Source organism: Delphinapterus leucas, chromosome 12 (assembly GCF_059928025.1).
Source record: "Delphinapterus leucas isolate spDelLeu-1000000601 "Yukka" chromosome 12, BTC_Dleu_Yukka2, whole genome shotgun sequence".
Lineage (NCBI taxonomy): Eukaryota > Metazoa > Chordata > Mammalia > Artiodactyla > Monodontidae > Delphinapterus > Delphinapterus leucas.
Window position 1 is genome coordinate 18,173,715 of NC_143140.1, and position 13,649 is coordinate 18,187,363.

General features: G+C 39.6%; 1 protein-coding gene across 2 annotated transcripts in view; it reads right to left on the minus strand.

Moving 5' to 3' along the window:
• The window catches only part of CDC50A (cell division cycle 50 P4-ATPase accessory subunit A), a 42,201-nt gene extending 28,552 nt beyond the window's left edge, over nucleotides 1-13,649 (minus strand). The window contains exon 1 of one of the 2 annotated variants that reach the window (XM_089921749.1): nucleotides 13,352-13,649. In XM_089921749.1, the coding sequence (XP_089777875.1) occupies nucleotides 13,352-13,588 (237 nt within the window). In that variant the 5' untranslated portion in view covers nucleotides 13,589-13,649. The remainder of the gene's footprint in view (nucleotides 1-13,351) is intronic. The other variant, XM_022590362.3, reaches the window with a different exon arrangement.

Genomic DNA, 13,649 nt, shown 5'->3' on the forward strand with positions numbered 1-13,649 from the left:
CAAGAAACAAGAATTTAGGACAAAGTTCTGAGTTAAGGATCTGATAATCAATCAGGGGTTCTCCAGCTAAGGTATCTAATTTTTCTACAGTGTCCATTTATAAAACAGTTGGCCACCAGTAATAAGGAAAATCTAGGTCTCAGAAACCAGGAAAGTGGAATTGGATTGCAGAGCGGAAGCTAAAGGGGTAGCTTTTGTGACGAGCCACTATAAGCTAGAGCAGTGTGGCTTTGCAGTCCAGGTGACAAAATGGGGATAGAGCTGTGGAAAAGGCCATCCCGGTACTGTTGTAGAATTCTTAGAAACAACGGTATCAGAAGCTTCAGGAGATAGCACCCTCCACCGACACTGCTGCACACATGAGGTGCAGTAACCTCAGCAGCCACCAGGAAGCTCGTTCAGTTACCATCAGGCAAGGCAGAGGAGCGAGGGGATAGGAAGGTCAAGACGGTAACCTTGCCCGAGGGGCCTACGAGGGCCTAGAGCAGATTCTTTAGTTTTATAAGTCACGCTGATGCCACTGGTGTGACACAACAGCAGCCAACTTCCCTGCTTTGCTACTCAGAGATCTTCGGCAAAAAGAAAAGGCTGTAAAGTCTGAGCCATGGTCCACGTTCTTGCCTCAGAGGAAGTAATGCAAGTTACACTGCTTCCTACTCAAAGCTCAAACATGAGGGACAGCACTGAATTTTCCACAGAGATTACTAAGACTGTAGACAAGGTAATTTGTATGACCTAGGCCTGAGTAGGAAAGAAGGTGGGCATTGATTGAGAGAGTGAGAGGGACAGTAAAAGAGGCACAAAAAGACAGCAGGATGTTGTGGAGTACCGAACATTTAAAAAAGTATTTAAAATGCTTCTTTTTTATTAAATTGGTAATACATCAATAAGAAAAATTCCCTTCAGAAATGCTCATCAGGGCTCCCCTGGTGGTGCAGTGGTTGAGAGTCCGCCTGCCGATGCCGGGGACATGGGTTCGAGCCCTGGTCTGGGAAAATCCCACATGCCGCGGAGCAACTGGGCCCGTGAGCCACAGCTACTGAGCCTGCGTGTCTGGAGCCCGTTCTCCGCAACAAGAGAGGCCGCGATAGTGAGAGGCCCGCGCACCGCGATGAAGAGTGGCCCCCGCTTGCCGCAACTGGAGAAAGCCCTCGCGCAGAAACGAAGACCCAACACAGCCAAAAATAAATTAATTAATTAATTTTAAAAAAAGCTCATCAGATAAAGGGGGTGGAGGAAAGAAATAAACATACATATGTGGACAGGGAATGTGGCCCCCGTCCCAGCTCTACAAGGGTCAAGCCATTAGACATCGCAGCTGCCCACCAACAGTGCACCCTGAGGGAAGATTCAGGATGGAAAAAAAACAGGAAGCATTCTGTGTTTTAGATACTGGCCCGAGATAGTTAAGATGCACATGTAAGGTATAATTTCAGTGAGCCCAGACTCTTGCATCTTCCCACACACAGAAAAGCACTAAAATCATGAACTTTGGATGCCTGTTCTTTGTGATTAGTCCAGCAAAGACTCCTGCACATCCTGACTCTTGCCTTACCTCTTCGGAGCAGTTTCTCAGAGCTGAGAGGCTGTGTCCTGGACTGTAGTCCTCAGTAAGATCCCCAAACAAAACTTAACTCCCAGCTTTTAGGTTATGGGTTTTCCTTCAGTTGAAACATACTTAAATTATTTAGAGCCTGTTAAAAGTTAAGAGTTCAATTTTTTTTTAATTCAGTCACTCTTTTATTTTTGAAGATTAGCTTTTAAAAACTCAAAAGCTTAGTTCTAAACTGATAGCTATAGAACATGCTCAATCCTTTATATCCTAATAAAATTCTATGGGTCACATGAAATCTGCTGCATGTTTCCGTAGCTTAAAGAATCTGAGTGGGAGCCACAGAAAAGATGTTTACTTCTAATTCAATCAGTAAGTCTCATGCTCACAGGTGGAAATGATAAATGAATGAATTAGGTGATATACAAATGTAAACTATCTTTGAAGAAGGAATAGCAATAGAAAAACTAGCTATTATTTCCCAAATGTCTATTCCATACCAGAACTATTTTAATCTTTTACAGAGAGATTGAGATTCAGAGGTTAAATGACTGCCCAAAGCCAATCAGCTAGTATGTGACTATTATTAGTTTCCTAGGGCTGGTGAAACAAAATACCACAAACTGGGTGTCTTAGAACAAGAGAAATTTCTTCTCTCACAGTTCTGGAGGCTAGAAGTCTGAATTCAAGGTGTCAGCAGGGCTATTCTCCCTCTGAGACTCTGGGGAGAAACCGTCCTTGCCTCCTGCTAGCTTCTAGCAGCGGCCGGCATTCCTTCGTTTGCAGCTGCATCACACCACCTCTGTCTCTGCTGTTACACAGTTCTCCCTATATCCCTGTCTTCACATCTTCTTCCCTCTGTGCCTGTCTCTTCTTATAGGGACACCGGTCATACTGGATAGGAGCCCACCCGAATAACCTCATCTTGATTACACTTGCAATGACTCTATTTCCAAATAAAGTCACATTCACAGGTACTAGGAGTTAAGATTTCAGCACACCTTTCACTGGGACACATTTCAATCCATGACAGTGATATAATCATATCTGGCTAGCGCCAAAGTTGCTGTTCTTTCCATTAGACTGCACTTCTGCCTCCCATTAATCCTGAATAACATGCACCATACAATAATTTAGAAATATGGAAGTCAATTTAAAAGACATTATATTTTAAAAATAAAATTGGCACCATTCATGAATATGCTGACCTTTTAAACAGTACTACCAAATCTTCAGAGTTTTCACCTAAAATACAGATCAAAAACAACAACTTTGTTATGATAGGTAGATGTCATTCTAGCACCATCTTAACTTTTAGAATCTGAAATAGAATTTTATAATATAAAGTTTCATACACAAAGTTTTTATATCTGGCATTTAATGCATTTCTACAAACGAAAAAGTAAATTCCAACCTGAAGTTTTAGTTTACCCCTTAAAACTCTTACAAAAGTATCAAGTTATAAAAACTGCCTAGGACAGAACTGATGAAAAGGGCTTTTCTAATTATGCTCCAATCTATGTAACAGGGTAGATCAAAGGAACAGATAAGCAGTTAATATGAGTAAAGCAGGGCTTTTATTTTAAGGAAATACATGGTCTTTTCTATATAAAACATTGTTTTTGTATAGTCATGTAACTGATGTTCAAACATCAGTGGCTTTTATCTTTGTCTCCAGTGCTACTTTGTGACGATAACCTCATGCTACCTCATATCATATTTCATACATTATACTCTCCTCTCTAAATCACCACTGGTCTTATTTTCACTCCCCAGTCCCATTTTTATATCCCTAGATGTATTCATTTGGTTGAATTTCTTCCCTCCCACTTGAAACTCTTACCATCTCTCTCTATTTCAAATCCACAGTGATCTTTCCAAAACTAAGTCAGACATATGTGACTTGTTAATTTGGGGCAGGGGGCGAGGGGGGGCATTACGCTTCACTAAAAACTTTACTTAAAAAAAAAATCAACAGTGATGATTCACTGAACCCCATAATCTCACACCCAACTGTGGTCTTTTGATGCCTATAAATGGTACCACCATTGTCCCAAGCATCCAAGCTCAAAATCTTGCCATCCTCCTGGGAATTAGCACCCAAGTTCTGTCAATTCTTCCTTAGCAATATGCTTAGTATCCTTGAATTTGACTCTCACTTCTTCCAGTACAAATCAAGCTTTGAGACTTCATGCCAGTTTTTTAAAAGGGAGAAGAAAAAGTACATTCTATTGTTTTAAAAATCAAGGAAAAACAAATAATTTCTAAAAACTTTCTCAAAGTTAAATATAATTGTATATAACGTGAGACCTGAGAGCTTAGAACAATAGCCAACTTACTCAGCATGGTGATGCACAATGTTATTAAATGTCACATAATCATTCTTACATTTTAATTAATTTAGAAATTAAACGAGAAATCCATGTAATTGGAGGTTGGTCTACGGTTTCCAGCTTTTCAGAATTAATAAGTATACAACAGTACCTCCTTCTAAAATAAGCATCAAAAAAATCTGCCAGTTTTAAAACCATCATCATCCCTCTTCTGCTTGCAGAATTTGCCAAAAACCTTGTTTGCTAAATTTTTACTGTTCTGAATTACTGTTCAATAAGCAAATCTGTTTGCCTTCAGATATGGATGGATATCATAGTTATACATGTTTGATCTTGCAGTATTATATATATCATTTTCCTTGAAAATGGAAAGGGGAGAAATCAGGGAAGACTTTCCATAGTGTTGACAGGAACGTAATTTGAAAACCATGGTGGAACAAGAAAAGGAAGGACATTTCAGGTAGATCTAGCAGCATGCCACATCCCATAAGCTACAGCAGTTTGCTATGGTTAGAGCAAAGGGCAGGGAAGTGGTAGGAGACGAGGCCAGAGGAACAGAAAGTAGCCTGTCATGAAGAAAGTTACATTTCACATTAAGGGTTTTGAACATTATCCTGAATGCTACAGGGAGACATACAAGAAATTTTAAGCAAGAGAATGAAATATTCAGATTAGGCTGTTTAAAAGATCACTCTGGCAGTGACATGCAGAAAGACTAAAGAAAATGCCAGACTAGAACGAAAAAAGAAAAAAAAGAATGCTACTGCAATAATCCAGATGAGAAATGTTAAGAATATAAACTAAGAAAAAGGCAGTGGTAATGGGAAAAAAGATTTTAAAAATATAGAGAAAGTAAAACCTATAGAACTTAACGCCTAGAGATGGGATGATAAGCTTAGGTAGACTTCCAGAGTTTCTGGCTTGAAAACCCTCATGGACAGTGACACCATTCACTGCAAGACTGCTCCTTTCATGTTATAAACCCAAAGGCCAGCCCTCAGTCCTCACTGGCTGCTCCTTTCCAGTCTCCGTGCTAGTTCCTCCTCATCTCCCCAACTTCTATAAGCACTGGAGTGACTCAGGGCTTTCTTTGGATGTTCTCACTTTTTTTGACCTATAATCACTCTTTTGACTTCATTCCATCTTATGTCTTTGTATATCATCTACACTGATGAATCCTCAATGCTTAAACCCAGTCTCAACCTTCCCCCTAAACTTTAGCCTCATATATTCAATTGTCTACTCATTATTTCCGACTTGGATGTTTAAAAGGCATCTCATCTTAAGTTAAAAACAGAACTCTTTACTCAGCTTCTCACACCCTAACCCCCTACTATCACACTAAAAACTTTTTCTACAGTCTTCCCCATCTTGATAAATTGAAGCCAAGTTTCCCTAAAACCGTGTTCCCTTACTGAGTTTATGATTAATCTCTCTCACCAAAGCTTTGTTCCCTTTTTTGTCCCCTCTGACATCAATTCTGCGCTAACTGAACACTAATCATCCAGAGTCAGATGACTAAGATTGCTGTTGTCGATAACATCCTTAATGTACTAAAATTTTTGTTGTAGATACCATCATTAACACACAAACTCAGGCTGTTTCTCCAGGGCAAGGCGAGCCTACAGACCCCCGAGCCATGGATCACCTAGCCAGAGAACTGTAGACCAAAGATATCCTGATTCCCAAAACCATTCTGCCCCTTTGAAACATCCCTAACTCAAAGACCGAGTTGGAGTGGATCTGAGGCTTGTCTCCCATGCCCTTGCACGGCACCCTGCAAATAAACCCCTACACTTTGCTGCAAATGCTTGCTGTCAGAGTTTGTCTTTCTGCAACCAGGCACACAAGCCCTTGCTTGGTTACAAAATTACACTTCCATCCTTCCAATGCAGGCCAAAATATCTTAGAGTTACCTTTGATTCTACAATTTCTCTCACACCCGACACATCCACTACATGAGAAAATTCTATTAGCTCTACTTTCATAATACATCCTAAGTCTAACTGCTCTTCACTGCAACCATTCTACAGTGGACACCATCAGCTTATTGAAACTGGAGGGAAGGGGGTAGGGCACAACCTTTAAAAGAATGACATAGCCCAAGGACACAACATAAACTTATTTAGAACCAAATAGATCCAAGATGGCGGACAAGTCGACTTCCACTAGACCTTGAGCCTCAGTATACACTCACTGTTACACATCAGCAAGCTAAATGACACACTCACAGGCGCCAGGACAGTTCCAAGGCCGACCATAAAGGTCAAAAAGTGGGCAGTGGCCCAATTCCTAGAAATTCCCACTCCCTCCCCAAAATAGCTGGAATATTCCTCCGACTCATTAGCCTATGAAATAAATTACCCACCCCTATAAAAACTGACAACCCCATACCCTGGTGCCGCTCTCACCTTCTGAAATGGCCCACACTCTGTCTGTGGAGTGTGCTTCTCCCAAGCCCGCTCCCAAGTCCTGAGACCGGGTGTGTGATCTCAGTTAAAAGACCATGGGTTCAAGTCTCAGTCTGGGTTTTGGCTGGGCTCGAGTTCCGGCGCGTGGGTTCAAGTCCCAGTCTAAGTTAGGCGGTTTCATCTTCATCAAATACCCAGTCTATCCACAACATGGCACCAGCTTATTTACCCTTACTCCTACTTTCTCTAGACACCTTTTGATTTCCTGCCACTACAATCTTGTTCATATAAATCTCCTTTCTTGGAATGCATCCAACCTCCTCTTTAGAAGTGCTATTTATCCTTCAAGTTCCAGCTCAAAGCCCACTTCCACCACAAAGTTTTCCATGGTTACTAGAGACAGATGTAATATTGTCTTCTTTTGGACCACTAAGGCATATTCCTTCTGTCTGTGCCACTCATCTAGCAATGCTTGGTTTTCCTTTAATATGTATGTTTCATCTCCCCCCAAAAGATTCCCCCCAAAAGATTCCAGAGAACCTTAAGAAGGGTTCTCTGTTTGAGTGGGAAGGAAAAAAAAAAGAGGCCCTGTCCACAAACTTTTTTCTGTCGCCCACTATGCCCAGAGCAGCACTTTACATACAGAAAATGCTCAATGTTGATTAAAACTCTTGATAAATTTAACTCAGTCTGTGAGTTTTTACCATCAAAAGACCACTATATCCTCCATGAGCTAAAATTCAAGGGCAGCCTGGCCTAATGTCATAAAATCCATTTGGGTATAAAAACAAAGTTTGTGAATGTGGGGGTGCAGATATCTCTTCGAGATACTGATTTGATTTACTTTAAATATATACCTAGTGGAAGTGCTAGATCTTATGACAGTTCTATATTTTAATTTTTTGAGCAACCTCCATACTCTGGTCCATAACGGCTGTACGAATTTACATTGCACAAGAGTTCCCTGTTCTCTACACCCTCACCAACACTTGTTATCTCTTGTCTTTTTAATAAGAGAGTAACTATGGGAAGTGATGGACATGTTAATTAGCTTTATTATGGTGATTATTTCACAGTATACACATATATCAAGCCATCACAATGAACACTGTAAATAAATACAATTTTTGTCAATTGTAACCTTAATAAAGGTAGGGAAAAAAAGCTTATACTAAAGATAATAGTTCATAACTTATCCTAGAAAGAAAGAGTCTACCAGGTGGGAGAGGAACTACAGTTCCCTTATTTTTAAAAATTAATGCCTGTTAAATGTCAAAAGCATACAAGGCACAGTGCAGAATACAATGATAAACTGGAGACCTGCCAATAGTTTAAATTCAAAACAAAGAGCCAGAGGCAAAACAGAACAACAGATGGAGATGACTGGATTAGTTTAAGAGTTATCATATTTCTCAACTTTGTTCTGCTACCATTGTAACTGCTCTCCTAAATGGAACTGGCAATTCTTCTTAGTAATTCTAAAAATACATCCCATTCTTAAGAAACTGACTGAATTTAATGCAGTGGGAAAGGAGGAATCTGAGGGACATGCCATTTTTACCCTGCATAAGAACTGGAGAACTTCCATTTTTGAATGTAAATCTGTCTTAAAGGAAATCAATATAATATCTAAACAAGTCATTCAACAAAATGCTGAGTAATAAGGTAAATCATTTTAAGTATTAATTAGATTAAATTTAAAACGGCATTTTAAGTACCCCTTTGAACTGATTCCACACTAAAGAATTTATCTTTAAAAGATAAAAATTAAAAAATAAAAGATAAAAATTAAAAAGAATTATTTGTCCTTTCTAGAGGCTCTAATGAAGACAGAGGTAATTAAAAATTTCAAAAACAATTTTCTTTAGTTCCTTCAACTTTATCTGACTGTGACAAAGAAATGAAGAATGATATTACCTGCGCCAAGGTTAATGGTAAATTCAGCTAAGGTATTCTACATCTATTTGTACAAAGAAGGTAGAACACAAGCAATTATCAGTAATCTCTACACTTACCTTGAAAAGATTATTGAGGATCAGAATGTATAAGTTAAACACTGCTATTTTTGTAACAACTGCTAAATTTGCCAGTATGTCTCTTTAAAACTCTAAGTCAAGGGTAGGAATGTCTTTTCTGTAAGGAGCCAGAAAGTAAATATTTTAGGCTTTGCAAACCAAGAGGATATTTGTAGGTTCTTATATAACAGAGAGAAAACAAATTTGCACACACTTTTATTGACGAAATTCAACATATAATAACAATTGTGTACAATTTTCTGGTAACACAGGTCTACTAGGAAGAATAAAATTCTTTTGGGGGGGGTAACATTTCACATTATTGGAGTTCAAAGTTAGTGTTCCCTATCATCAAACTCAATAGCAAATGTTCATCTGTAAAACCATTCTCAGTTCCTGGGCTTCACAAAAATGGTCTGGCTAGCCATACTTACTTTGTCGTGCCTTGCCCTAAGTACTAAAGTTACGTGAGAAACAAATGATAACACTAACACCACAAACCTCTTAATTTCCAAGAGTCAACTTCTAAGTCAACTTCTAAGCAACTGCAATTCATTTGACTATTAAAATCTTTACACTTGCCTAATTTTTAGTGCCTAATCCACTAAAATTTGACGAAAACGTATGTTGAACATTTTGGCAATATTAATTTGAAGTAAATGTTTAGTTTTAAGTTTATACTGAATATCACTCAGAATAACGTCCTCATCTGATCCTAACCATTAATTTACAGCTATATAGGACTTCCTATATAGGTGGCGCAGTGGTTAAGAATCCACCTGGTAGTGCAGGGGACACAGGTTCGAGGCCTGGTCCGGGAAGATCCCACATGCCGCAGAGCAACTAAGCCCGTGCGCCACAACTACTGAGCCTGAGCTCTAGAGCCCGCGAGCCACAACTACTGAGCCCACGTGCCACAACTACAGAGCCCATGTGCCTAGAGCCCGTGCTCTGCAACAAGAGAAGCCCGTGCGCCGCAACAGAATAGCCCCCGCTAGCTGCAACTAGAGAAAGCCCGCACGCAGCAACAAAGACCCAATGCAGCCAAAAATAAGTTAGTTTAAAAAAAAATTTACAACTATATAACTTCACACAGATAAATGTGTGAAATTGCAAAAATTAACAATATCTCCTACCTGTTTCAAGTTAGCCCCATTCAATTAATATCTCTGCCTCACCAACAAGGGCCCTCAACTAGAAAAACACTACCTATATGGTAGAAAGATGTGCCTGACTCCTACAATTGCCAAATTCCAGAAAATATTCATTCCTTGCTGCTAATAATAAATGAAGATATTAAGTCTTAGTCTTAACGAGATATTAAATATTTTCTTATGAATGGTAAAATTAACTTTAGTTTTCTAATAACTTTATTAGATTATGGAAACTCTAAAAACCAACTAAACAAGATATATACACCTAATGGGGGGAGGAGATATCCTTCCAAATATAAGCATTAAAATTTTTAAATACCTTTTTTACTCCCTTTTTAGGAGAGTCCAACATGCTTTACAAGAGTAGTAATTTTTTAGTATAAAATTTCTGGGAAAAGGATGAAGACCCTCTGATTTCTATACCTAAAAAGTCTGGATTTCTGATCTTAGCACTTCAAGCTATATTACAAAAGCATTCTGGGGGCTTCCTCCCTGGTGGCGCAGTGGGTGGGACTCTGCCTGCCAATGCAGGGGACATGGGTTTGATCCCTGGCCCGGGAAGATTCCCACATGCCGCGAAGCAACTAAGCCCGTGCGCCACAACTACTGAGCCTGTGCTCTACAGCCTGTGCTCTGCAACAAGAGAAGCCACGACAATGAGAAGCCCGCGCACCACTTGCTGCAACTAGAGAAAGCCCGCGAACAGAACAAAGACCCAACACAGCCAAAAATAAAAACAAATAAATAAATAAATTTTTTTTAAAAAAAGCATTCTGATTGGACAAGTCTCCTTTGGCCTAGTAATTTGATGTATTGATAATACAACAATACAAGTTCTTAAAATTTTCAATAATGAGGCAAAGAGCTGTGAGCAACTTATAGTATGGAAGTGAATGTTGCCAAGAACCTCTCGTTACACATTTACTTTTAATAACCCTCAACATATTTTATTACTAAGCTAGTGGCTGACAAAGGGTGGACAGCAGTCGGAAACACGCATGTGTGTTTTGGGAAAGCTCCCTAGGTTTTTCTAATAACTCCAGACCCAACTCTGAACGAAATCTCCACATAATCAACAAATTTTTAAAAATTTATTCTATTTGCATAACTGTATGTGAGCATTGGTACAAAATTCCTAATCATTCCTAATTTTCATTTCCTCTGGTTCCAAAGGTGATACAATTTGAATATGCAGCATTTTTCTTTAAATCACATTAAAGTTGGAAGTCACAGAATATTAGAGTTGAACAGCCTCTTAGAGACCACCTAGTCTGAATCTTTTGGCTTTTCAAGTAAAATGAAAATCGAGACTCAAAAATATGCCTAAGATCACAAACTAGGGAGTAAAAGTTGGGACTTCAACTCTGATGCCTTGACTCTTAACTTTAGTGCCCTTCTAACTAGATCAAGCTGCAGAAGACTCTTCAGGCAACTTGAAATCAGAATTATATACATGAGAACTATTTAAGAAATTTCCTACTCAGTGCTCTGTGGTGACCTAAATGGGAAGGAAATCCAAAAAGAGGGGATATATGTATACGTATAGCTGATTCACTTTGCTGTACAGCAGAAACTAATACAACACTGTAAAGCAACTATACTCCAATAAAAATTAATTTAAGAAATGTTTTTTTAAAAAAGAAATTTCCATTTCACCAACTACTTGGTGTGAAGAACTGTATTTTATTTCAGAATCCGAAAGTGTTAAAGAAAGTAAACATTTATCTTCATAGTATAGTAAATATCTATAGAAGGTGAGTTCTGATAATTTAGTAAATACTCATCATATAAAATTCCAAACTATTGCTACTTTCATCTTAATATCCTAAGGAGTTTCAAGGACTTCCCTGGCAGTCCAGTGGTTAAGACTTTACCTTCTTATGCAGGGGGTGCGGGTTCAATACCTGGTGGGGGAGTTAAGATCCCAGATGCCTCGTGGCCAAAAAACCAAAATGGAAAACAGAAGCAATATAGTAACAAACTCAATGTAGACTTTAAAAATGGTCCACATTAGAAAAATCTTTTTAAAAAAAAATCCTAAGAAGTTTAAATAAGATGATGAAATTTCTAATGTTAAATTTTCTTCTACTTAATTACTAACATTGCAGTAAGGGTCCTAGTGTAGCATGAAAGCTTAAGACTGAAAATCAGGACATCTGGGTTTGGTTTCTGTCTCAATTTTACAATACTCTTCTAGCTTACTAGCAAATACCAACCCCTCTGACTCCATTTCTCACCTCCTGATTCGGGGTCATCACAATAATAGTAACTATTGTACAAACTTAGTGCCAGGAATATTATCTATATTGTTTCTAATTCTCACATTTCACAAGATAGGCATTATTTACCGATTTTACAGGTGAGGAAACGGAGGCTCAGAGAGATTATGTTTTCCAATAAGCTGAGCTAGTTAGTGGCTGAGCTGGAATTTAAACCCAGCTCTGCCTGACTCCTGCCTAGAGCCCATGGTCCTTGTATTACACCACTTTGCTCACATCCTGATATGTGTGGTCCTCGTACAGTTGGGAGAACAAGAAGTACTACATTTGAAGGACTACTAGGAGATAAAAATGATAAAACAAAACTTTATGCTGAAAAATAAATACTGTGTTACTTTCTTTAGTTATTAAACTGAAAATGAGTTTTTAGTAAAAGATTTAAAAACTAGGCTATAGATATTGTACAATTCTTATTACTATTATTAACACAGAAAGGAGCACTGTACAATTAAAAAATATAACGATTTTGCTTTTACGGGTAACACTGTGAATTAAACTGGAATGTATGCCTATTTCTGTAGTTGAAATAAAATTGCTTTGAAAGCCCTATTAAAAAGTATGCATAATTTTTAAGTATTTAATAAAATTAGAGGGGAAAAAATGACACAATCTGATAGAACAGAAGCAATCAAGAGAACTTTGTACCAGCTCCTCCCCTTTCGAACAGATAAAAATATTTCTCAGATATTCAAGAAAAGTGGATGAGATGTTTAATATTGGACATCTACACAAAGTATTTACATCCTGTATCAACCTATGTTCACCACTGCAGATGGAGGAAGATACTGACTGTTTCTCTGACAAAAGTCAAGATGCTTCCCCAAGTTTCTCTAACACGTCTTATAAAAGTAAAATGTTCAGCAGACAATTCACAAATTATTCTCTGTGTTACGGTCGTTGACTCTTTTTCTTCTTTTTTTTTTTATGTTTGGGGGGAAAAAAAACTAGGGCGAATGTAGGGCATGGTTATTAATCAATGTAGCCTAAAGGCAAAACCGGAATTGAAGTTTCAGTACCTTTTACCTCATGCCCTATAACTAAAAGCATCTATTAACTCAAAAGGTACTGTACACACCTCGGTCACACATCCTAATATGTGATCTGGTAACATGACACCTTCTTGACATAAAAATCATCAATGCCTCTAAGACTCTGGGTCTTTTCCCCAACAATGGCCAAGGTGTTAATCTCCGTGTCCCGGGATAATCCCCACACAGGTAATGACACTCTGGCCGTGTCAACTCTCCTGGCGTTTTATCTCCATATAACTTCTTTCCACTTCTCTTTTTCTTTGCTTCTTTTTTCCACCGCCGTTGGAGGTTAAAACCACACACACCGCCCAGGAAAGGGGCGCTCTTCCCCCGACCCACACTCTGCATTAAATATTCATCCCCTCTCTAACCCGGTAGACAGCGAGAGGAAGCGCGGGCAAAACTGCAAATTCAGAAAACCCGTAGGAAGAGAAAGTGGAAACTGAGGAAGAGAGAAGGTGGGGGAGGGCGGGGCCCGCCTGTCAAGCCCCGGGACCTGAGGAAGGAGTGGGGCCGGCGGGGGCACCTCGCTCCCGCGGCGCCAACTCCCACCGCCGCTGCCTCCCGTCCGCTCACCTCGATCTCGCGGATGTTGTTGGAGGTGACGAAGATGCCGATGCCAATGGGGATGAAGATGAGGCCGATGATGAAGAAGGTGGGGAGCACCGTGCCGGCGGTAAGAATGGGCTGCCAAGCCGGCAGCCGTTGCTGTTTGAAGGCCGTGTTATCCGGTCTCCGGTTCTTAGCGGTGCCCCCGGGAGCACACGGGGGCCCACCATCCACTTCGTCCTTCGCGTTATAGTTCATCGCCATCGACCCCCCCGGGCGCGGCTCCGCGACGCGCAGGTGGACCGCCCAGCTGACCCGCCTGCTG